The sequence below is a fragment of the Phaseolus vulgaris genome, chromosome 9 (genome assembly GCF_051622355.1).
Source record: "Phaseolus vulgaris cultivar YP4 chromosome 9, ASM5162235v1, whole genome shotgun sequence".
Lineage (NCBI taxonomy): Eukaryota > Viridiplantae > Streptophyta > Magnoliopsida > Fabales > Fabaceae > Phaseolus > Phaseolus vulgaris.
Genome location: NC_143506.1, coordinates 36,342,341 through 36,366,627, shown reverse-complemented (window position 1 = coordinate 36,366,627; position 24,287 = coordinate 36,342,341). Strand labels below are relative to the sequence as shown.

Here is a 24,287-nt window from a genome sequence, read left to right as displayed (position 1 = left end):
TAAATTATATTTAATTTAATCAACGTAACTAATTATTTTGTTTATAATTAATTTTTATTTAATAATTTTGTTATAATATATTAAATATTCGTGAGGTAATAATAAACATGTAAATACCTAATAAATATATTAGTATTAAGTCTTTTATGTGGGTGTATTACCTCTCCATTCCTCTTAGTGTTTAATTAATGTTTGATTTAGTTACAAAACATAGATTTTACTATTGATATAAGATGATGTTATTTTTCTTCGCGGGTTAAACAGTACACTTATATGATAGTATAGTTTGATAATATACTTTTATAGAAAATAAAAATGGTAAATTCTTTTTATGTTTCGTCTACTTTATATTTATAAAAGAAATTAAAGTAACATAATAAAAAATTGCAAACACTTCATAACATCTATATTTTCGCTGGTAAAAAATAATGAGAATTTTTTCAACAGTCACGATTGGAACTTTTGTATCTTGTTTTCTTATGCAACATGTTCTACCAACAATCATGCGTGCATGTAATGTGTACGAGGAAGGAACAATTGGTTGGCACATAAGAACACCTTACAAATGATTCAACGATGGAGGGTGAAAAGATAGAAAACTATTGTTTTGATATTGTTAATATAGTCTTATATCACTAAAAAATCGAAATCAAAAGTTTTTCTTCTTCAATTTACCTAGACGTTTTTAAAGACAAAATCATGACAAAACATCAACCTTTAAAGGTACAAAACACCAACCTCCAAAACGATAATACCTGATAGACGTAGCGATACTATTCTCGAACTTTAGTTCATAATAACGGTAAATGAAGGGATTATGAACAATTCTCTCTGATATACTCTTTTCATTCAAATTCTCTAATTCTCTTTTCACTGATAAGTTTTCAATTTTTCGATTCTCAAATTCTAATACGTGCTGCGAGTTCTGGAAATTATCTGACGTATCTCTTCTTGTTGTTATCAATTGTACTTCGTTTTGTTGAATCTGAACAATTCTAGCATATTCAATAAAAGTTCTATACATTTTCTTTGGTGGTTTTCTTGGCTTCCATGACTGAGAACACAGATTGCAAAAATTGCAAACGGCGGTGAACATGCATGCAGATCAGGAGCAAAATATTCGTATGGAATAGATTCAGGCTTCTTTGGCTTTACTTTTTGCAGAACAATTCTCACTTTCATGGAAGTTCTTTGAACAATTTCCAAAAAGGTATTTCGGTGAATGCTTCTCTTCCGATCAAGGATATTTCGTTGGAATTTTTGCATTTTGATGTTCTTGTTATGTCTCCTCTAACCTTGTTAAGGTTGTAGCTTTAGCTAAGTTGTTTGAAGAAAGGTATCTACCTGTGCCTAAAATCGTTACTAATAATTATGCTACTAGATACTCATATTTCTTCAACTACTCACAACTATTATGTGCAAGCTAACGCTGCATCACAGACAAATTTACCTGCACTTTTACCTAGTTCCTAAGAGAAAAAAAGGTTTATGTTATTTTTGTGATGAAAAATTTACCTTTAATCATAGATGTCCAAAGAGACAATTCATGTTTTAACACTTAGAAGTGGAGGAGTGTGATAACATTGTTGCTAATGAGTCCAAATCTGTTACTGAAATTGAGGGCATGATGTTGATGATCATTTATCTTTAAATACATTGAAAGGAGAGGTTGAAGTTGGTACTGTACAATTTATGGCATATATTGATAAAATGTCAGTTTCTATTCTAGTTGATGGGGAGTTCTGATAATTTCTATTCATGTTTTAAGTTTCTATTCTAAGTTTTTTAAGTTACCTCTTGAACCTGCTTCCTTATTTAAAGTAATGGTTGGCAATGGGAACTATTTGACTACTGATGGGGTTATATATAGGATCTTACATTGCAAGTTCAAGGGAAAACATGTAAATTTCCAATGTTCTTGTTACCTATTTCTAGTGATGATTTGATTTTGAGGCTATCTGGTTGAAGACTATGAGGCATCATATATGTTGTATTACGACTGAAATTCTTGTGGAATAGTAAGTTTACTATCTTGTAGGGAGATGCTAATGTTTCACCTGATCGTGCTCATATTCATGATATTAGAAGCATGATGGTGTTGCCATGGATAGTTCTAAATTAGAAGTTGTTCAACTTTGGTCCCAACCTTGTAACATCAAACAATTAAGGGGATTTCTTAAACTCACTCACTAGTATAGAAGATTTTTCAAGTCTTATGCTCAAATTGCAACACCTTTAAAATATATACTTTTTTTATAAAAAGTTTTCATGTTAGGCATCACTATGCAATTTGACATCTCAGCTAGGCTGACACCTCAAGTAACAACAATAATCTGTCATTACATGAAAAAAAATATTATTAAAAAATAAAAATACAAAAATATGGAAGGACTAAACCAAAACTAATATGTTAACAAGAACGATACATAGGTAGATTATAACTATTCATAAAGAATTCTAATAACAAACTAGCTGGGATTCTATTATACCAATGAAATGATTCTCTATGAATAAATTCTAAATTAGGCAACTTATCAGCACACGCATTCCCCCTTTAAAATATGTACTTAAGCAAGACTATTTTCATTGAACTTCACTAGCTTTTGCTACTTTTAATCAACTGAAACAAGCCATGACTTCTGCTTTAGTCTTAACAATTCCAAATTTCCAAATTCCATTTGATTTCTCCATCTAATACAATCCTTATAAGGAAAATGTTCTAGCTTATGCTCTTTCAAGAATTTTGTTTATGGCTTTCTCTGAACCTATAATTGCTAATTACTCTACTCGGTTAATTAAATTCACACAAACAAGATGACAAATGGCTTAAACTCTATCAGGAACGGTTTTTGGAAAAATTGCTTTCAAGAAAATATAGTGTTCATGAGAGGTTGTTGTTGTTCAAAAATAGAGTTGTATTACTTGAAGTTATATAATTGTTAGAACATGTGATGTTGGAGTTTCATAATTCTAAAATTGGTGGACATGCAGGGGTTAGAACCATAGTTATTGGCCTCATATGAGGAATGATATTAAAAAAAATTGTGAATGAGTTTCTTGTTTGTCAAATTCTAAGATTATCATATGGTACATGTTGGACTACTAAACTCTTGTCATTCCTCATCAAATTTGAGATGAAATAACAATGATTTTAATACTAATTATCTACGTAGTCATTAACAAACTGTCAAAGTTTGGTTAGTTATAAATTCGATTTTAATATAAGTACTAAATACATTTTATCATATTGATCATTATTTAAATGTATATTAGTTAATTTTACATATACACAAATAAATAAAACAAAATTTAGAAAAAATATATAAGAATTTCTACAAATATTTTATGCATAAAAGCATTATCTGAGGTGTTGGGATTGAGGGTGATGAGGTGAGTAACTTTTCTAATATTTTCAATTGTAATCAAATGAATATTCCTTTTAAATATCTAGGTATGCTAGTGGGAGGGAACCCTAAAAAGTATCAGTTTTGGGATTAAGTTCTAAATGGTATTTGGAAGAAATTGTCTAAGTGGAAGAGAATAATCTTATCATTTGCAGGAAAAGTGTGTTTTATAAAATCTATTTTGTCTGCTATACCACTATTCTATCTTTCCTTTTTTAAAATATCAAGGTTGGTAAGTAAAGAGATAGTGAAACTACAAAGAAAATTTTATGGGGATGAGGAAAATAAAATAGCTTGGATAAAGTGGGAGGATCTAAGTAAAGATAGGGATATGGGAGGATTAGGAATCAAGGACATTCATCATAAGGTTAGAAAATTCATCATAAGGAAGAACAAAATGGAAAGTTAAGGCTGGAAAATGCATGATGATAACAAGACTTGCAACGCTTAAGGTAAGCTTATCTAGGAAATGAAGGTTTGCATTGGTTTAGTATCTAAGCAGGTTTTGATGCATAATTCTGTTTTTGTAAGGGAGTGGTGACTGTCCTTGTGAAGCTTAGGCCCATATTTGTTATAGGTTTTGTTTAGCCTTGATCTTAAACATTTTGAAGATTGTAAAGCTCTTATGGAATAGGATGTTGGGTGGTGTGATTTTGGTATTTGTATAAGGGCATGAGATACCCCTGAAGTATCCCTTTTAATTCATTTTTTTGTGTTGAAAAAAAAAAAAGAATCAATGACATTGATACATTTAGTATAACTCTCTTAGCAAAGTGAAAATGGATGTTAGGGGTGAAAATGTTATAGAATTTAAGTATGAGTTTTAGGAATCTAGAAATGAATGAAAATACAATAGGGGAGTCAATTTAGTGGAGAGATTTGAGGAAAGTATGTGGAAAAAACAACAATGGTAATTGGTTCAACAATAATATTGGGTGGAAGATTGGTAAAGGAGATACTATTAAGTTATGGGATGATAATCGGTTACATAGGTACCATTTAAGAAAAGTTTTACTAAGTTATATGATGTTTTACATGATAAGGATAAAACAATAAATGAGTTAGGTAGGTGGCAAAAACATAATTGAGAGTGAAAGTTGGAGTGGAGAAGAAACAAATTTGAATGGGAGAAGAAACCAAATATACCGCTAATGAAAACTATAAAAGGAATAACAAAGAATTTAGAGGAGGATACATGGACTTGGAAGAAAAGAGAACAAGAGGATAAAATCACGATATTATAAGAGTTTGAATAATAATGAGGAAGAAGTTATACATATATAAATATATAAGAATATATTTATTATTCATTTCAAATTTCATTTAAAATGTTTATCTTTTAATTATATATATATATATAATATTTTGTATGATTTTTTTAAAAAAATCTAATTTTTAAATTAATAAGGGTAGTTTAATATAACTTGGTCTTACAAATGTGACTCAGAAGAGAAAGTTATATAAATTCAAATAATTAAATTTGAACTCTCACTTTTTATTACAATATAAATCAAGTTTACGGGCATAAATTTCAATTAGGAGGGGTAAGTAGATTAATCTTGTTCGTAAAACACGTATTTTAAATAGGTTGAGTCTGATTTACAAAATAAGTTATTTATTTAGGTCTATATCCAACTATAAAAAGCCCACTTAAATAATATAAAATAAAAAGTCTATCAATTTAAATTTATCTATTTATTAAATTTAATTTAAAATCTATTAAACTAAATTCCATTAAACTAAAATCTATAAAATTAAAATCAATCAAACTAAAATTTACAAAATTAAATGAAATTTCCTTTTTTTCATTACATGTTTACGTTTTCAGTTTAAGACACTGCATTTTTAAGTTTAACATTTTCTAGAGAATTTATGATAATTTTGAAAAAAAGGATGAAACTATTTCTTGTATCTGTTCAATATTTTATATGAACTATATTATATATTACTGATATAATATAATTCAAGTTATAAAACGTATACATAATTTGGTAAAAGAATTGAATATTGTAGATAAAATAAGTTAAAATATTGAATATTTTATACGAAGCAATACTATATATATTATTGCTACAATATAATTTAAATTTTAAAACATACATAATTTAATACAACTATGGAATACTATACATGCAATAAAAATAATGGTAAGAGTATGTTGACAATTTTTTATAATAATTATCCATTAATATATTTTTTGTAATATTTATAATTTAAAATATTGTTTATAATAATAGTATTTATTTTTGTTACCGAGTTAAATAAATATTATTGCCTATTGAAAATGCAATTTAAAATTAAATAAATCATATAAATTTAAAATGTAATTTAAGCTTAAAATATTTACCGATTATTAATATTTTTATATATTGAGTTTATCTCAAATTTAATATATATTTTGTAAACTCCATATATCATCCTAGTTAAAGAAAAACTCTTAAAGGACCGATTAGTTAAGACAATTATTTTAATTTTAATTTTACACACGTGAAAGTTTACATATTTATTATAATATGATTTTCATATTAAAAAATATTTATTATAGTTTTAATTGTATAAAATAAACAAAAATATTTATTTTTAAAATATAAATAACTAGATTCAGTATTTTATAACACAATGAATCAGTTTAAATCTAATCTAAAAAGATAATATGTTTTAAATATTTGTTATATGCTCTATCTTACTTGAAAATATGATTACAGTATATAAGGAACTGTTTTCTTCTGAAAGAAATTCTTGAATTTGAATATCGTTTCGAATCGAGCTCGTCATTGAGTCTCAGAAGATACTTCTGAGAGTTCATGCGCAAAGCAAAGAGGGGTTTATTGCGCGTTCTGTTGTGGCGTGTGAGGGTGTTTCCTCTGTCACGAACTCAAGAAATCTAAGACCGTTCGTTAGGGTTCAACACTCCGCAATTGTTTTGAAGCGGCGTTGGGAAATCAATGGCGTCAGTGTACATACCGGTGCAGAATTCGGAGGAGGAGGTTAGGGTTGCTCTCGATCAGCTTCCGCGTGACGCCTCCGACATCCTCGACATCCTCAAGGCTGAACAAGCCCCTCTCGATCTCTGGCTCATCATTGCGGTTCGTTTCGCGCTTTCAATTTCCCATTGCGTTTATTTATGAGTTGCAACTACATGTGATTACGCCGTTTTGCTTGTTTTTCTGATTTTTTTTGTAGCAAGTTAAAGTTCATGATAGTTGGTGATTGACATTTGTTTTTTGTCAAATTAACTTATTAGTTTCAATGCATAAAATTAGTTTTAATACATAAAATAGCATATGGTGTATCATTACAATACATCCACATGACAAAGGAGAAATAATATAAAACTCTTGAGAGCTCTAATTTTATCAATCACGAAAAACTCTATATTTGATCGTTCTACCAGAAAAATCATTCAATCTGTCCATGTACTCAATTGATATATTACCATTTTACCTATTCATTATTACTATGGTTTGCATTTGACATTGTAAGGCCTGGAAACAATAATTTCTATATGGAAAAGCATGAGCAGTTTATTTTCGATGCTCCCTGTGTGAAAAAATTTACAATTTGCAGACATAGTCATTTTTTATTAACTGACTGTGTAGAACCCCCTTTATTTACACTATTAGTGAGCCTACTATTTACTCATAACATCATTTCTACTGCGACTGTAGTTTTATACATACTACATCCCCTATTTAAACATACAGGTTGCACATTATTTATTTGTTTTCTTTGCTTGGATAATAATTGTATTCAACTGAACTTCTAATATCATGGTGCAGAGGGAGTACTTCAAGCAGGGAAAAATTGATCAATTTCGCCAGATTTTGGAGGAAGGATCCAGTCCAGGTATACTTTCTTCATAGATTTTTGGTACAAATCTTCTGTATGGATTTGGCCTATTAATCTTATTGATTGATGAATTTAGTAAATTTAACCTTCTTGATTGTTTTCAATGCATTTTGCAGAAATTGATGACTACTATGCTGATGTTAGATATGAGAGGATTGCTATCTTAAATGCTCTTGGAGCTTACTATAGCTACCTTGGAAAAATAGAGACAAAACAACGAGAAAAGGAGGAGCATTTTATTTTGGCAACACAGTACTACAATAAAGCATCTAGGATTGACATGCATGAGCCCTCCACTTGGGTTGGGAAAGGTGAATGCATAAATTTGCTTATGTTTTATGTTAAGTATGTCTAATTGAAATTAGATTGTGATCAGTAATTTTACAACATTGAAATTTGTATCTGTTTATCTTGGATTGAGTTATAGCAATATCTTAGGTAGCCTGTTGACATCCTAGCAAAATATCCAATATCCATTTTGAGACAACATTCATAAAACTCAATTTTTTTAGAATTTTTTTAGAATTTTTTTTAAATTGTGAAAGGATTTTCGTTTGATCATGTTTTATATCTCATCATATGGTTTTCTTGATCACAATCTTGTGTATATTTTTGACATATTGACTGTTTAGAAATTCCTGTATTTTTGGGTTTACAGCTGAAACATGATTGATGTTCGAGATAAATTCAGGGATTATTTTGTAATTTTTGTCCATGATGGTATAGTTTTTACATTATATATGTTTTACAAGTTAAGAGAATCTAGATTTATGAACAAAATGTTTGCCATATGTAGTCAAGAAGAATGTATCATGTACTCTAGATACTTAACAAAATTAATGTTTTGGTTAATTCTCACAGGTCAGCTTTTGCTAGCAAAGGGTGAAGTAGAACAGGCATCTGCTGCATTTAAGATTGTGTTAGATGGAGTCCGTGATAATGTTCCTGCTCTTTTGGGCCAGGTATAATAGTAGATATATTAAGTTTGTGTTCTCACAGAAAAAAATTTAGCATTTCTGATTTTAACACATAATTTTAAGAGTTGTGAGATGGTTCCAAGTTGTCTTCTCTTCATTCACTATTTTTTATTTGAACAATTTTTTTTTACCAAACAGTCTCAACATTGAATAGGTGTTTCTCGTGGCTTATTTTTCAAATTTGATCCTTTTGTCTTTATCTCGTGAGATCCTGTTGTTCTTTAATTTTTTTCATGAGATTTGTCTTTGTGGCTCCCGTGACTTCTCTTTAGAGAGTGGAGGATTCTCTTAGCTGATGCAATTTTTAATTTCTTGTAGTTGTATTTTCTTTTTCCTCCTATTTTGGACATAATTTCAATTGTTTCTGGTATAATCCCAAAATGTGGAAGGAGTGTAAAATGTTTACTCTAGAATGAACAGGAAATATATTTTCTAAAACTTCTTTCTCGTAATTGCTCAATAATTCTAATTTCAAGGTCAATTGTGCTGGTTTGTCTCAAATCTTATTGCATATTGTATTCTTATTACATTGCTACAAACTTTTCGGCAAATATCTATATTTGTTGGTCACTACATGCGAGGAATCTACATCTGCCGCATTTTTACTCAAAACTTGAAAAGCGCATGCTGTCATATACTGTTTATCTATTATTCTGTTTGTTTTCTGAATGTGAATACTAAAACCTGGAGCCAGTTTTAGGTTTCATCATACGTACTGTATTTCTTATAATATCTCTACTGAATATCTACAGGCATGTGTTGAGTTCAACCGTGGACGATACTCGGATTCACTTGATTTGTATAAGGTTGGTAGTATGGCCATATTCTTTGCTGTTGAGAAGTTATGTATGATTAACAATTTAGATATGTCCAACATTTATGTATGTTCGTTGACATCTTTATCGTCATTGAGGATTTACATTAATATGCTGAGTATTGTTGTAGATTATACTATTTGGGACAAAATATTCCTTTTATTTTTTTCTTTACTTTGTAAGTGCAACTGATTTGTTTCTGGCAGATTTGTTTCATGAAATTTAGCTCTAATGTGTGCAAATAGTTATTATATTTATTAGATTATGTCTACGCAATGTAACTTCCTTTGTACAATTGGTATTACAAAAAGTAATATTCAAAACTCCTTTTTACTTATTCTTCAAGTAATAACCCTTTGGAACTAGATCATTGTGGCACACACTAGCTTTGATTGGATTTAATTTCTGTGAACCCCTTCTCTTAACATATAATTTCAGCAACATGCATGTAAAATTCAAGTGGATTGGGGATAGTCTTGGGATTATTGTAACTTGTCATGTTTAAGCTATAGTGTCAATGAATTATATGAATGGTATTAAATTCTGTGGGTAGATATTTTATTTTAATGACTGATTTCTTTAAGTTATGGAAACAAATATTGAACGTATGAATGTAATAAAGGTTGTAGAAACCAAATACTGTTATTACACCTGGCTTATTACTTGAATTGTGACAGTTCTTCTGTACGTTGGACACATCTTAACACCACCTTTTTTTATTTGATTTGCAAACCTGAAGAGAGCATTGCAAGTGTTTCCCAATTGCCCGGCAGCTGTGAGACTTGGCATAGGTCTATGTCGCTACAAATTAGGTCAATTTGAAAAGGCTCAGCAGGCATTTGAGCGAGTTTTACATGCAAGTGAATCTTTTAATAACTATTGTTTTACATGCAAGTGAATCTTTTAATAACTAGTGGTTCAACCATTTTATTATTTTAGTGCTCCTGATGTTTATATGCTTCGTGATTTTATTTGCTTCAGCTAGATCCAGAAAATGTTGAGGCTCTAGTTGCCCTTGCAATAATGGACTTGCGCACTAATGAAGGTTCACCTTTTCTTCTTTTATCATTTTCTTATACACTTCATACATATTTGTTAATTGCCATTAGCTTCTCATTTAGTGGACATATTCTGATACTGTATAACATGAAACAGCTATTGGAATCAGAAAGGGAATGGTTAAAATGCAGAGGGCATTTGAGATATACCCATATTGTGCAATGGCTCTGAATTATCTTGCAAATCATTTCTTCTTCACTGGTCAACATTTTTTAGTTGAGCAACTGACTGAAACTGCATTGGCTGTTACCAATCATGGGCCAACAAAGTCTCACTCATACTATAATTTAGCACGCTCATATCATAGCAAGGTCTGTAGCTTATTTTTTCATTTTCCTTTGACAATTTTGTTCTGAAACTTTACTGGGTATATATGTTTGGTTGAACTGTGTCGGAGGTTGAAGGGATGTTTAAGTTCCAATATGAAGCGATGCTCTAGTCCTCTATGTGCATCTATATATTTGGTCATAAATTTATTGAACTGTACTTGATGGAAATCTTAGGCTGGATGACATAGAGGGTGTAAATGGGTCAACATTTAGGTCCATGTCCAAGTAAGTCTCCCATATGGAAGGTATAGGGGACTAGTTGAGAATCATGTTAGTGGTCTGATTTTTGACCGAGTGCTCTCAAAGGAGCCTCAGCTCTGGTAGCGTAGGAGAATATTTTGTAATCAACTAAGTTATGAGTTTAAAACTTCTGCTATTCCACATATTCTAGTGTTCTATCTTTACGTGATTATTCACTAATTGCATTTGTTTGTTTCATTCATAACACTCGCTACCAATCCTCAAGAAATAACTTTGCATGGAAAGAGATATACCAATACCATTCTCATTCTTCTTGTCATAGATTGAAGATAGAAGGATAGTAAGCATAATAAATAAGGATTGGTTTCTAAAACAGTCTCTTTTTTCTCATTAACATGTATTCAAAACCTTATATACTGTGTTCGGTTGTGACATTCATAGAAAGTCTCTCTTTATCTAGTGTGGTAGACATTGAATAGCATCCTCCTTCCATCCAACCTTTATTATGCTCTCTTGCAAAATAGATGATCCATCAGCCCTATGATGATACATCTGCAATAAATGGTTACAGATCCATGTTTTTCTTTTTCAAACAATGACTTACCTTTTCTCTTTTATTTTCTACAACCCTATTCTTGAGTTTCTTGTGTTTTAAGAATGATTCTGAAAAGGTTCACAAGCCCCACTATCTCTTTGTTCTTTTTGGCATTCCAACCTTTAAGCTGTAATATTGCTGATGGCACTGATTTTTTTCTTCTCACCACAGGGAGACTATGACAAAGCTGGGGTGTATTACATGGCATCTGTCAAGGAAGTCAACAAGCCCCATGAATTTGTATTTCCTTATTATGGTCAGTTGGTCCATAATATTTGAAACTCTACCATTTCTGCAACTTTGAATGCACAATTATTAGATATGAAAGCCAATGCTGTAAAATCTTCATTGCTTACATGGTTAGCAGATATACTGATTCTGTACCTGCCTATTGACACTTTAATAGCTGATGTTTATTGTGTTCTTTAACATCCAATCATGTTTTGGTTATTGGTTTTGTGGTATGATTAGGTCTCATGTTTCAGTAATTGAAAAATGTAACTTGTGAATGACTGTTATTCTTGATTCTATAATTGGACAGTTGGACTATTTTCTTTTGTGTTTGTGTTATGACTTTTGAAAAAGTCATTTTATGCAAATAATATGACCATTTGTAGTAGTGGGTGTTACGCTTTTGTTTGATGACGTGATTTAGAAGTTATTTTCAGTATCTATGATATTTTCTGTAAATTAGTTTGTGTTTAATTTTCCACTTTAGTAGATTCTTACTATCTATGTTACAATCCTGCAACTAACTATCTTTCACCCCTTCCCGGTCCTATATGAATCTTCATTTTGACAACATTGCTTCGACATTGTTCACTGTTTTAATTTTTATTGCTTCCAGGTCTGGGACAAGTGCAGGTAAAGTTGGGAGATTTTAAAAGTGCACTCTCAAACTTTGAAAAGGTCCTGGAGGTATACCCGGATAATTGTGAGACATTGAAGGTAAGTGCTTCAAATCGAAAGAAATTTTAGTTCTCAACCCTCCCCCCTCTTTTGCATCATTTCTCTTTCTAGGGCTTAATGCTTTTGCAGAAGCAACCTAAGAGTCATTTAACATCTAACATTAGGTATGCCATAGTGAAAGGTGCTAGATTGGATAAAATCAGTTGAGTACGCCTCTTTCTATTTGGAGAAATTTGTTTAGACCATAAAGTGTACAACAATCTTTAAAATCATTCATTGTTCAACTTCAATAACTCCAAATTTCATGCTCATCTATATATTTATGTATGCTAACAAGCATATCACTAATTGTTTTCTTCAAATCTGTTTGGGAAAAACTGAAGAAGGAAATTCATGGTAAAAATATTAGTTAAAGAAGGATTGGTTTACAAAATGTGAAAGATTTAACATTCTTACACCAAAGAGGTCATTCACTTACTCATTGACCAATTAGGTTGTTAATTATTAATTAATTCAAAACATTTTTAACAGAAAATTGTTTTTATAATTTCCCCAAATTTTCACTGAAAGTTATTGAATGATAGTAAAGGGTAATCAATGTAAAAGAAAGTTGTAGACTAGGGTACAAAAGAAGTTGATGATTAAGTTTGTGTATGAAGTGAAAGCTGTTAGAACAACTAGATCATCTGTTTTTATCTGTCACTGGATGTTCTTTTTTCCTTCTCTCATATTGTTGTATTGATATATTGTCTTTTCTTATAGGCACTTGCTCATATATATGTTCAGCTTGGTCAAACTGACAAAGGGCAGGACTTTATTAGGAGAGCTACCAAAATTGATCCCCGGGATGCCCAGGTGAATGCTTCTGGTATTTTTTATAATTTATTGAACACCATTTGCATAGATATTTTGAATTATTTAGGGTTCCATGTGCTGTGCAGTATAATGTTTTGCTACACTTGTTTGATTACTTGTTTGAGTCCTTGTTCTACAATGGAAAACTTTATTAGGTTCAAGTTGTTATTTATGCCTTTATTTGAGTTTGTGGAGATATTTAGTATTTCTTTTACTAAATATGAGACTAGATATATTAGAATAAAAATTGTCATTTGCTCTGTCTCCTTTGTTTTTGGTCTCCTTTGTTTTTGGTGAAGTATTTTTTTTTTCCAATTAATATTGTTGTTAGCTTAGTTCTTCCTTTTTCTGATGTGATTCTTTATTTCTTGGTATATAATCTCATTAATTAAAATTCAATAGATTTCGAATTGATTCCTTCGGTGTTGCTACAAGTGAAATTGATAATCAGAACAACATTCTTGATCTAGATTTAGCTTTTGGTTTGTTCTTGAAAAAGATTCATTGTCTTGCAGGCATTTCTTGAGCTGGGAGAATTGTTAATTCTTTCCGACACAGGAGCTGCATTAGATGCATTCAAAACTGTAAGGGGTTAAGAGCTTATCATATGTTCTCTTTTTGGTTTGGAATTTTATCTTTATGAATAGACTTTTGAAGTTTCATAATTTGTTATGATATAGATATTGTAATTGTGGTACAGGCTCGTACTCTTTTTAAGAAGGGAGGTCAAGAAGTACCAATTGAATTACTAAATAATGTTGGTGTGCTTCAGTTTGAAAGGGGTGAATTTGAGGTTTGTACTCTCTTGTTTTAAATGAATTAAAGCTCATATTATGGCTCCTTCTCCTGCACACTTACCACTGTTAAGATCTATTTTCTTCAATTTGTCAGCTTGCTCAACAAACGTTTAAGGAGGCTCTTGGTGATGGTATTTGGCAATCTTTCATCAATGAGGAAAAAAAGTCTTCCGTAGATGCTGCTACTTCTACTCTTCAATTCAAGGACATGCAATTATTTCATGACTTTGAAAGCAATGGTCATCATGTAGAAGTGCCTTTGGATAAAGTCACTGTACTTTTTAACCTGGCTAGGTTACTTGAGCAGTTAAATGAATCTGGAACTGCCAGCATTTTGTATCGCCTTATCTTGTTCAAGGTATGTCCATGAGTGTAGCTTCTTGTGCATCTAGATGCATATGCAATTATGAATGAATAGACTTGGTTATGATAACTAACTCTGATGACTATTTTAGTACATGTGACACAATTTACTGTTTGATTATTTATTTATTTCATTATCTTTTGTCATCAGTACCCAGACTATATTGATGCGTATTTGAGGCTAGCTGCAATTGCAAAAGATCGGAACAACATTCTTTTAAGCATTGAACTGGTTACTATTATCCCTATGACCTTCTGGCTTTTCTTATTTATAAATTTTGTAGATTTATTATTTGACCCTCCTTTCTATAGGTTAATGATGCCTTGAAGGTGAATGACAAGTGTCCCAATGCATTATCTATGCTTGGTGAGTTGGAGTTGAAAAATGATGATTGGGTAAAGGCAAAAGAAACACTCCGAGCAGCAAGTGATGCAACCGAAGGCAAGGACTCATATGCTACTCTCTCTCTGGTATGTCTGCTGTTCAATTGACATTTAATTTTATTATTTTTGTATTCCAAATCTATGTAATCCTGTTCCTGCTACAATTGTGAGAATATCGGTGGAAAGAATGTGTGGGCATCTACCTATTCTTCATCCCACCCATATCTTCATCGTGATTGTGTTGTGTTACTGTGATAATTCATTTGAGACAATGGGTGTGAATTGAATAGGGAAACTGGAACTACTTTGCAGCAGTTCGCAATGAAAAGAGAAATCCCAAGCTAGAGGCTACTCATTTGGAAAAGGCCAAAGAACTTTATACTAGAGTAGGTCTTTTCATCTTTCTTACTGTCTATGAGAATAAGAGTTATTTTTTACATTTTTGTTATTTCTTAACTTTTGATTTGTATACATTTATTTGCATTTTCATTAATCATAGCATTTCATACACTTTTGACATGCATGGAAATAAAACCAACTAGAGTCAGTTTGGAACAGCTTAAGCACTAGATAGAGTATGCTAAAAATAAATCAACCAGATATTTGCATTTCTGCTGCATGCTTGTGTGCTGTCCATGCTTTAAGACAAAAGGATTCAAGCTTGATTTTTTTAGTTGTAACTTATATATCAGTTCCTTTTTCTCAACATAATAGCTGTTGGATAGTTGAATTTAGAAGGAGAAAATATTCACTTTATTATTCAATAATGAGAATATAGTGCTACTATAAGGGCTATTTAATAACATCGTTTGAGAGACTGTAGTTTGTAGGTTCTGCATATCATCCATATGTACAGACTTTGGTTTATTTGAATAAACTTCTCCACGAGTTTTTTGTTTTTATATTAACTTGTCCAAAAGCGTTTTTTTTTTTTTGTGTGTGTAAGGTAGTCTTAGCTTATTAAAAACCTTATTGCATTTACTTTTTATTTTTTTCTCTTGTAAGTGTTTACAGAAAAAATTATCCAAACAGACCTTTAGTAAAGACTTTTTCCTTTCCTAACTAATATTAATTGAGTGCAACTCCTTAGACACACAAATACCCATACCTCTAATGCATTTTATCGTGTAATACAAGTAAATACTATTTTATGAGTGCACTTGTTACTTCCAGCTATAGCTTGTCTGTGGATGCGTATGTATATCTCTGTATTAGAAGATGCAATTTATTAACATGCAGTATGCCCTGGGATTACCTTGATTCAACACTTCTTTAATTACATTTTCCTGAGGTGTCATATATTTTGCCTATTCTTTACATGTATAATTTTTATACTGTCCTACTAGTGGAATTATGTTATTTGATATGTATTTTATTTTCAAAACATTTGTAGGTTCTGATTCAGCATTCTTCTAATTTATATGCTGCCAATGGTGCTGCGGTAGTGTTAGCAGAGAAAGGCCATTTTGATGTGTCAAAGGATATCTTTACACAGGTTTGTTATATGTGTGCTAAACCTTGGACTATAGTGAGCTTAAACTTTTATCCATGAGTTACTTACTTCATTAATTTTTGGTAGGTTCAAGAAGCTGCCAGTGGTAGTGTTTTTGTCCAGATGCCTGATGTTTGGATAAATCTGGCCCATGTTTATTTTGCTCAGGGAAATTTTGCTTTGGCAGTGAAAATGGTGAACTTATCCTATCTTTAGATTGTATTCCTTTATTGTTTTCAAGTTCCTATTCCCCAAGTCTTTATGACAGCAATTGAATGCTGATGAACTGTTTTATTATATGCAGTACCAAAACTGCTTGCGGAAGTTTTATCATAACACAGACTCTCAAATACTTCTATATTTAGCTCGTACCCATTATGAGGCTGAACAGTGGCAAGACTGTATAAAAACTCTACTGAGAGCCATCCATTTGGCACCCTCAAACTATACTTTAAGGTTTGATGCTGGGGTTGCAATGCAAAAGTTTTCAGCATCAACATTGCAAAAAGCAAAGAGGACTGCGGATGAGGTAGTTTTTTTATCCATTGAATATATATTTCTAGATCTGTTGAGGTTTTATGGAGATTTTCTTAAATGATGTCTATTTTCACCTTCAATTATTCAGGGTTCTTGAAAATGAGAGTATAGAATAAATTGAACCATAAGGAACACTTAGTTTGATCATGGAAAACTTCACTTAGAATTCTCATGTCCATGTTGTATGGTACCTGTGTCCTATTAAGTATACTCTAGTTAGCCTCATAATGTAAAATTTCAGTTGACTTTGTAAGGTGCTTCAGTCGGATTGCGCGTTTCAACATTCAACAATATATATAGAGTTTATGAACCCTAAAAAGTGAAGATAATTTTATGTTTTCACTATTATTTTGTTCTGTTTAAGAAAGCTACTAAATATATGTAGTGTAGGAGATGTTTTTTTTCTTCTGTTTTCACTATTATTATATAGTTTTGGATGCTTAGTATAATATAACAATCAAGTGTTGAGCAGTGTTTTCACTTTATTACTTTAATTTGCTTAGTAAATAATGTTTCGATACAAGGGCATATTTTCTTTGTAAGGGGTGCTAACGAGTGCCATGAAAGTATTAGTGAAGAAACATTATGTTTTTTCAATGCAATAAAGTTTTATTCACTAAACACCTTTTACTTTTATTAACCAGTTTACCGGGGACAGTTGTCAACATTGTCGTTTAAATAATAACTTTTTGTTTATGGATCAAGGTAATTAATTAACTGAATTTATCCGGGCTATAACTTTTAAGAGAGTTATAGTTTTTACACAATAATAGCTTAAGCTGTTAATTCATGAGGGTTTGTTTTCTGGTGGATGGTACTCCTTTTGGAAGTTCTTACTTAAGTGATCCCTTACCTGCCTTTTATTTTTTATTGATGATTGCACTGCTTTCTGACTGATATTGGTTTCTTAACGTTAGGTGAGAGCAACTGTTGCTGAGCTGCAAAATGCTGTTCGTGTATTTAGTCAGTTGTCTGCTGCTTCCAACCTACACATTCATGGGTTTGATGAGAAGAAAATTGACACTCATGTTGGATACTGCACCCACTTACTTACGGCTGCTAAAGTTCATCTTGAAGCTGCTGAGCGTGAAGAGCAGCAGGTACGGCAGAGACAAGAACTTGCTCGTCAGGTTGCACTTGCAGAGGAAGCCCGACGAAAGGCTGAAGAGCAAAGGAAGTTTCAGGTGCGCTGTTTTTAGTTGCTCAGCATCTCCTGCATTCCTTTTGGTTGACATTACATGTTTTCTCTATATAAATAACTCACTCCCGTTTTATTTTTAATGTCAAATAGATGGAAAGGAGAAAACAAGAGGATGAACTAAAGCGAGTGCAACAACAGGAAGAACATTTTAAGCGTGTTAAGGTAAGGATTTGTAGGTATTCTTTTAAGAGTAGAAGGGCTAGGATGTGTTTCATATTGTTTTCATTAAGGTAGGATAGTTTTAGCCATATTCATGTATTTGTAGGAGCAATGGAAGAGCAACAGTCATTCAAAACGGAGAGAAAGATCAGATGATGAAGAGGGAGGGACCGGTGAGAAGAAGAAAAGAAAAAGTGGAAAGAAGAGAAAGAAGGATAAGCACTCAAAATCACGGTATGACACGGAGGAACCGGAAGCTGATATGATGGATGAACAAGAAATGGAGGACGAAGAAGGTGACGTCTACAGAGAGGAACCTCAGACTCATGGGGAGGAAAATGCTCATGGTCTTCTTGCTGCAGCGGGGCTTGAAGATTCCGATGCAGATGAGGAGATGGTAATTTATTATTTATTCTCTGGTTGGAATCTAGCTGTGTTAGTTAGTTAGTTGTTGATTAAGGCAAATGATAATAAGAATGTTTGATCTTGTTTAGGGTGCACCATCCTCAAGCATAGCCCGGCGAAGGCAAGCATTATCGGAATCTGAAGATGATGAACCATTGCGAAGGCAGTCAAGTCCTGTAAGAGAAAATTCTGGTGAGATGCAGGAGAGTGATGGAGAAATCAGGGATCTGGATAAGACAAATGGAGATGATGGCACTGATGAGGACAAACATTATTGAATTTTCGACCCTAACCGTTACTCACATCATTTCATTTCTTCTACTCATAACATTATTGAAATTTATGTATATATACTTTATAAGTTTAAAGGAAGAAAGAAAAGTTTTTTTCATATTGCTCTTATTTTTTTTTAAAATTAAATAATTTTAAAATATAAAATATAAAATATGTATTTTTAAGTTTAAGTCAATTAATTTATTTTTTTACAATTTATATTACAATTTGAACAGAGATGATTTGGTTTAATTTATATTTTATTTTATGGGTTATCTAAAGTAGTTGACGTTCATTAGTAAATTGATTTCCATAAAATAGAGTTGGGGAATTAAATGAAATTAAAGAACCCATTATTAATAATAATGTTGAGAATCTCAAATTCCCTATCGGACGGGCTTTTGTAGCTACTGACCAGGGACAAACAATGTATTATATATATTCTATCATGTTTTAATAAAAAAATATAAAAAAAATTAAAATTTCAGATTAGCTCGTTTATTAATTTGTAATCTAAAATCTAAATCAAAAATCTGATAATTTTCAATTTGTTTGATTATCAATTGGTTTTAATAGGTCATGAGTTTTTCTTTCTTTTTTTCTTTGTAAAAGAAATAGGCTACTAATTAACATATGAGTAACTGTTGATTTGAAACATAAAAGTACAAATATTAATTCTATAAAGTAAAAGTTAACAATGTAAACATTTCCTATTAATTAGGAAAAATATCTATATAAGTAAATCTAACATCTCTTTAAGTAATAAGTTTCTCCTCCAAGAATACGAAACAATTTCTTATTCAAATAATGATACCTTACACATGAAATTTTTTATTTTGTTCTTTGTATGAATGAGAATAAGAAGAGAAAAGTTTATTAACGAGTCTGATACATTGAAAACTTAACAAGTGAATGGTGAATCGATCTAAATTACAATTGATAATATAGAAATATATTTTTAATGAAATATCAATTTATATGAGAAGATAAAACTTTTTTTAGAAGAAAAGTTATAAACTTTTGTATCTAACTATCTTGTTATCAATGAAAAATATCACTTCGGTGAACAGTAGAAAAAACATCAATTTACAATTATAATATGCTATCAAAATAACATTTTTCTTTATTATTAATAAAAATAATAAAAAATGTTATTTCTTACTTCAGTTATAACTTGGTACAAAATTGTGATGGTATCAGCACTCGTATTAATATCTGTGTAACTACAGAAGAGAAGTACTTTGAGCTGTTAAAAAGCTGGATAGAAATGATGTGTACGTGTCTCACCAGTTTTAAATATATAGCTACTACCATTGATGTAAGATCAGACTCAGAATTTATTCAAACCATAAACACTTCATTTTCTATTTCTGCCACTATCAATTATGACTCAGTCATGTGAGTGACCCAACACTCACACAGTAGTCAACGTTTTTGAATTCTGCAGATTTATAGCAGTCAACTCAGAATTGGAGACAATAAGAATTTACGGAACGGATAAAAACAAATTTAGGCCATGCTATTTCCTTCCCCTTATTACGTAATACAATCACTTCCTTATTAGTTTTCAACAAAAAAAAGAACTTCACTTTGAATTGGCTTAGTGTGATTACAAAGAGATGAAACCAAGTTCACAAGTGACAAACAACCAAATCCTGTGGGCCATATAGTGCACTCAATTTCACAGTATCTATGAACCACAAAATCATGAACCAAGATTACAAAGATATGCCATTTTTTAATGTTAGCTCAACCATTATGAGCTTTGGCTTAGTCACAGAATGTTTGGTACTGTGTTTGAAACAACTTAACTAGGAAAAAAAACATTAGCAGCATATTAGCATATAGGATTACACATTAGATCTCTCCATGGAGACACAAATCCCTTTCAATCGCCTTTATGGCAGAAGAAAAGAAGGGGGTGTGGCTGAAAGAAGACCCCCAAGCATCTTAACCCCACCTTCCAGGTACATTTTTGGCCTTTGATTCCGTACAAGGACCCATTATTGAGATGTAAGCTCAACCATCTGCAAAACATAAAGAACCAGATAGAAGGTTACAGAAAGATCCTAACTTGTATCAGACCCAGAACCTATTCACATAAACTTCTCACTGTTCACCAATCAGAGAACAAACTAGAAACAAAATGTTTTTCTAATGAGTCAAAACTAGCTTTAAAAATCCAATTTTTAAATAATCTGATGAAAGAGTTACTAGAAAAAAAATTCATGAACAAAGTTATCAACCTATTTATTTCCAATTAGCAATTACCACGGTGGGTTCTGGAACTGAAGGCTGGAAAATCATGAGAAGAGGTGGGAATGGAAATTGAAAGTTGTGTTGTGGAAGATTTGTCATCCAAATCTAGCCAAGATCCTTGTCTTCCTTTGTGGGGCCATTCATCAAAGAAGCGGTGAACGGTTTTCTGAGGTTCTTCTTTTCCAAGATGGCCTCCTCCACCTAGCATGTAGCAACCACCCTGATCTTGTTGCTCTTGCTGCTTTGAGTGGCTCTGAAGTTGCAAGCAAGAATAATCATTGGACAAGCCAAAGGAACTCCTCTGTTTGTTGGAAGAAGAGGAGGAGCTCATAGTCAATGGTGTGAGTTGCCAAGAATCATCCATAGAGGAAGCAGAAAAGCTTTTCATGATACCACATGGCTCTGTGAAGAAAGCATGCTCATCAACCTCTTCTTTCTCTCCGTAAGCATACCTACTCCTTTATTAAAAAAAAAAACAAAGTGTGTGTGAGAGAGAGAGAAGAATAAATGAATTAGGAGTCACAGACACTTGAAGATAGTGCTTTTAAGTTTAAGCAGAGTGATTGTGAAAATGACAGAAACCTGCAATCTGTGTTGGACTGAGAGCAAGAGCCAGTGTCAAGAAACAAGGGAGCACTGTTGTCTTCAAAGGACAAGCCAATGCCAGAGGACCTTGATGGAGGGTGCTGATAGAGAAAGGAGGCATAGTGTGGAGGGTGGTGTTGGTGTGTTTCAGATGATGCAAGAGGAGAAAGAGTATTGACAGTATTAAGTTTGGTGATTGATGAGATTGGTTGTTGAGTTGAAGCATTTGTGTTTGTTGTTGGTGTTGTTTTCAAAACTTCCACAGGCTTTCTTGAACGATTTTTCCCTCTGTGCATGTGCCTCTCACAGTACTTTGAATCTGGGTATGCCTCTTTGGAGCATCTCCATTTCTTGCCATCAGTTCTTCTACACCTACCAGGCTCAGGGTCTATTTTTCTCCCCAAACCCATCTGCAGGTAGTTCCATCCAACTGCACACAACTCAGTTAGTCACAGCCAAACAAACAAACCAACCAACCCCTTTTGTCAAAGATTTGCACTCTCACAACAAACACAGTGACACAGAAAAAGAGAGACACAGTAAGAGAAAAAGGAAAAGAAAAGAAAAGAAAACTCACAGTGCTGTGGCTGGTTAGGCAAAAGCCTTGAGGACAGAGGGGAATCAAAGTAGCTCCTTTTTATTGTGAAGAGAAGATCAGGCGGAATGGAAATTCCTGAAGCCATGTACTTGTAGATTAGAGCTTGATGTTCAAGCTCTTGCCACTGTGAAGGGGTGAAGGGAAACCTGTTCCTTCCATTCATCATCAAGCAAAAAGAGTAGCAGAAGAAGAGGGAAAGAGAAATGCAAGCCAAAGAGAAAGGATATATATAACAACAGCCAAGTGATGTACTACACCAGAGATAAAAAAAACTGTCATGAAAAAAAAAACTATCCTTGTTTCAAAGCAATGTTGCTTTAAAAAACTAAACCAATAAAAACAAACTAGTTGTATTTTCAATAAACCATAATGATCCAACTAAAAGAAAAGTAGATTTTGAAAAAGAAAATGTTTGTATGTGAGAGAGAAAAGAGAGTGGTGTGTTTGTGGGCTAAGAGTATTAATATTAGAATAGGTTATGGAGAGTAGAGGAGGTATATTTATTGAGGTTACAGAATCTTGTGTAGATGGATAAAAGTAATGGTTGTGATTAGAGAGGTGAAGCATGAAATGGTCTCTCTCATCTCATCTCATCTCTGCACCTCTCTGTGTCTGATGCTACTGCTGCTCTGCTGCTGCTGCTGCTGCTTAAGCTGTCTCTCTGGCAGCTCTTGTCTCTGACACATCTACGGAAATCCATAAACTAAAGAGAGAGAGAAAGAAAAAGGCCATAAAAACAAAAGAGGAAATACTTATTATTGGTATTTATTAATACTATCAGAGTTGAGTTTCTGAGAGCATTGTACGGTTCCCAGCTTTTACTGCTACTAAACTCTTTTACTTTTTCTGTTCCTTTACCTCACACACACCCCAGAACCCCCCCACTCAACATTTTCACCTTTTCTTCATTTTCCAAACGTAGAAAACCAGACATGCACCTGCACACTGCATTTTTAATACTCCTGTACTTTTCCTTTTCATTTTTCTCATTAATAATACCTTACCCATTTATTCATAAATCCGTAAATTCACTTTTTTTTCTTCATAAATAAATAAATATGCTTCTGGGGGGTACCATTTTACATGCATACATATAATCCATAAGTATACTTATATTAAACAAATACACTACTAAGTAAAAATTAACTAAATTAAATATTATTTTAAAAATTAAAAAATTATTAATGTCTAAATTGATTTATATTTTATTTAATGATCTTTGTTAAAAAAATTAATTTAATTATACATACATATATATTAACCTTATTCTACAACATGCACGTGCACCAACAAGGCACAACATCCTTCAAGAAAAAAATAAGCAACTTAAACTTTAAAAAAATGTGAAAGTATTGAAATCATTTTTCTTTTTGTTACTTGGAGCCTTTTTACACAAACTTTTATACTCTAAAAAATTAAATTAATTCTTTTTTTTAACTATAAATAAATAAATAAAATTAGTTAATGATTTTTTGTTCTCCTTGTATACACCCTTAATAAGAGAGTGATTCAGATCTTGATTCTACAGTTAGGTTATAAATTGGAGACAGTCCTCACATGGCGAACCATCTTTTTTCTCTTTACTATAAGAATTTGAACATGCCTCAACGCAGGGTTGTTTGCGTTTCAGCACCATTATAAATTAATTAATCCACTTAATTGTAGAAACCACGTGATATCTATTTGGCACATCTACTATAACCTAATAAATATATATAATAATTATTATTATTATTATAATTATTATTGTTCAACTTGCCAATTTCACTAATCAAATCCAAACTATAAATTTCAAGAATTTTTTTAAGATGATTGAGTTTAATGGGATTTAAAATTAGTAGTTAATGGACCTATTAATATTAATTTAAAACCTCATAGATAACAGAAGGTGTCATTTTTTGATATATAATCTCAATATTTTAAACAATTTTTTCAAAAAAATCAATAACGTATAAGTAAAGCCATATAAAAAATTCGTGTTAGTCTCTTACTATTGTAAGAATATATCATTTTTTTTATTAGTAGTGGTCTTGATGTGTGTAAATCAAATATTTATTAATTTTAAATACTGCTAAAGAACTTTAATTTTCTATTTCTTTTTATAAATATTAATAGAAATTAAAAATACTTATAACTTTTCATTAACCTAGAATATTTAAATTTTACTTTTGTATCATAAATACTTAGAAAATTTTGAAAAATAATTTAACACCCGACAATTCGATTGAGGTAATTAAGATA

General features: G+C 31.7%; 2 protein-coding genes across 3 annotated transcripts; one reads left to right on the top strand and one right to left on the bottom strand.

The window, feature by feature from the left end:
- Positions 1-6,093: 6,093 nt before the first annotated feature.
- Positions 6,094-18,722, top strand: ELF8 (binding protein). Its single transcript, XM_068623821.1, has 24 exons — positions 6,094-6,490; positions 7,184-7,250; positions 7,370-7,564; positions 8,115-8,215; positions 8,983-9,036; positions 9,785-9,901; positions 10,027-10,090; positions 10,201-10,415; positions 11,401-11,485; positions 12,077-12,177; positions 12,901-12,993; positions 13,509-13,577; positions 13,694-13,786; positions 13,885-14,148; positions 14,305-14,385; positions 14,466-14,624; positions 14,828-14,923; positions 15,931-16,032; positions 16,117-16,224; positions 16,334-16,558; positions 17,484-17,750; positions 17,858-17,929; positions 18,033-18,323; positions 18,421-18,722. The coding sequence occupies exons 1-24, from the start codon at positions 6,350-6,352 to the stop codon at positions 18,607-18,609; spliced, it is 3,249 nt and encodes a 1,082-aa protein (XP_068479922.1). The 5' UTR covers positions 6,094-6,349; the 3' UTR covers positions 18,610-18,722.
- A 1,520-nt stretch (positions 18,723-20,242) lies between these two features.
- On the bottom strand, positions 20,243-22,974 carry LOC137820045 (growth-regulating factor 1). 2 transcript variants are annotated; one of them, XM_068623825.2, is made up of 4 exons: positions 22,026-22,974; positions 21,446-21,878; positions 20,876-21,321; positions 20,243-20,631 (listed from the first exon to the last, which is right to left on the bottom strand). In XM_068623825.2, the coding sequence occupies exons 1-4, from the start codon at positions 22,210-22,212 to the stop codon at positions 20,624-20,626; spliced, it is 1,074 nt and encodes a 357-aa protein (XP_068479926.1). In that variant the 5' UTR covers positions 22,213-22,974; the 3' UTR covers positions 20,243-20,623. The 2 variants fall into 2 exon arrangements, with proteins under 2 accessions (XP_068479926.1, XP_068479925.1); XM_068623824.2 differs by having other exon boundaries at positions 20,851-21,321; positions 22,026-22,786.
- Between the last annotated feature and the right edge of the window lie 1,313 nt (positions 22,975-24,287).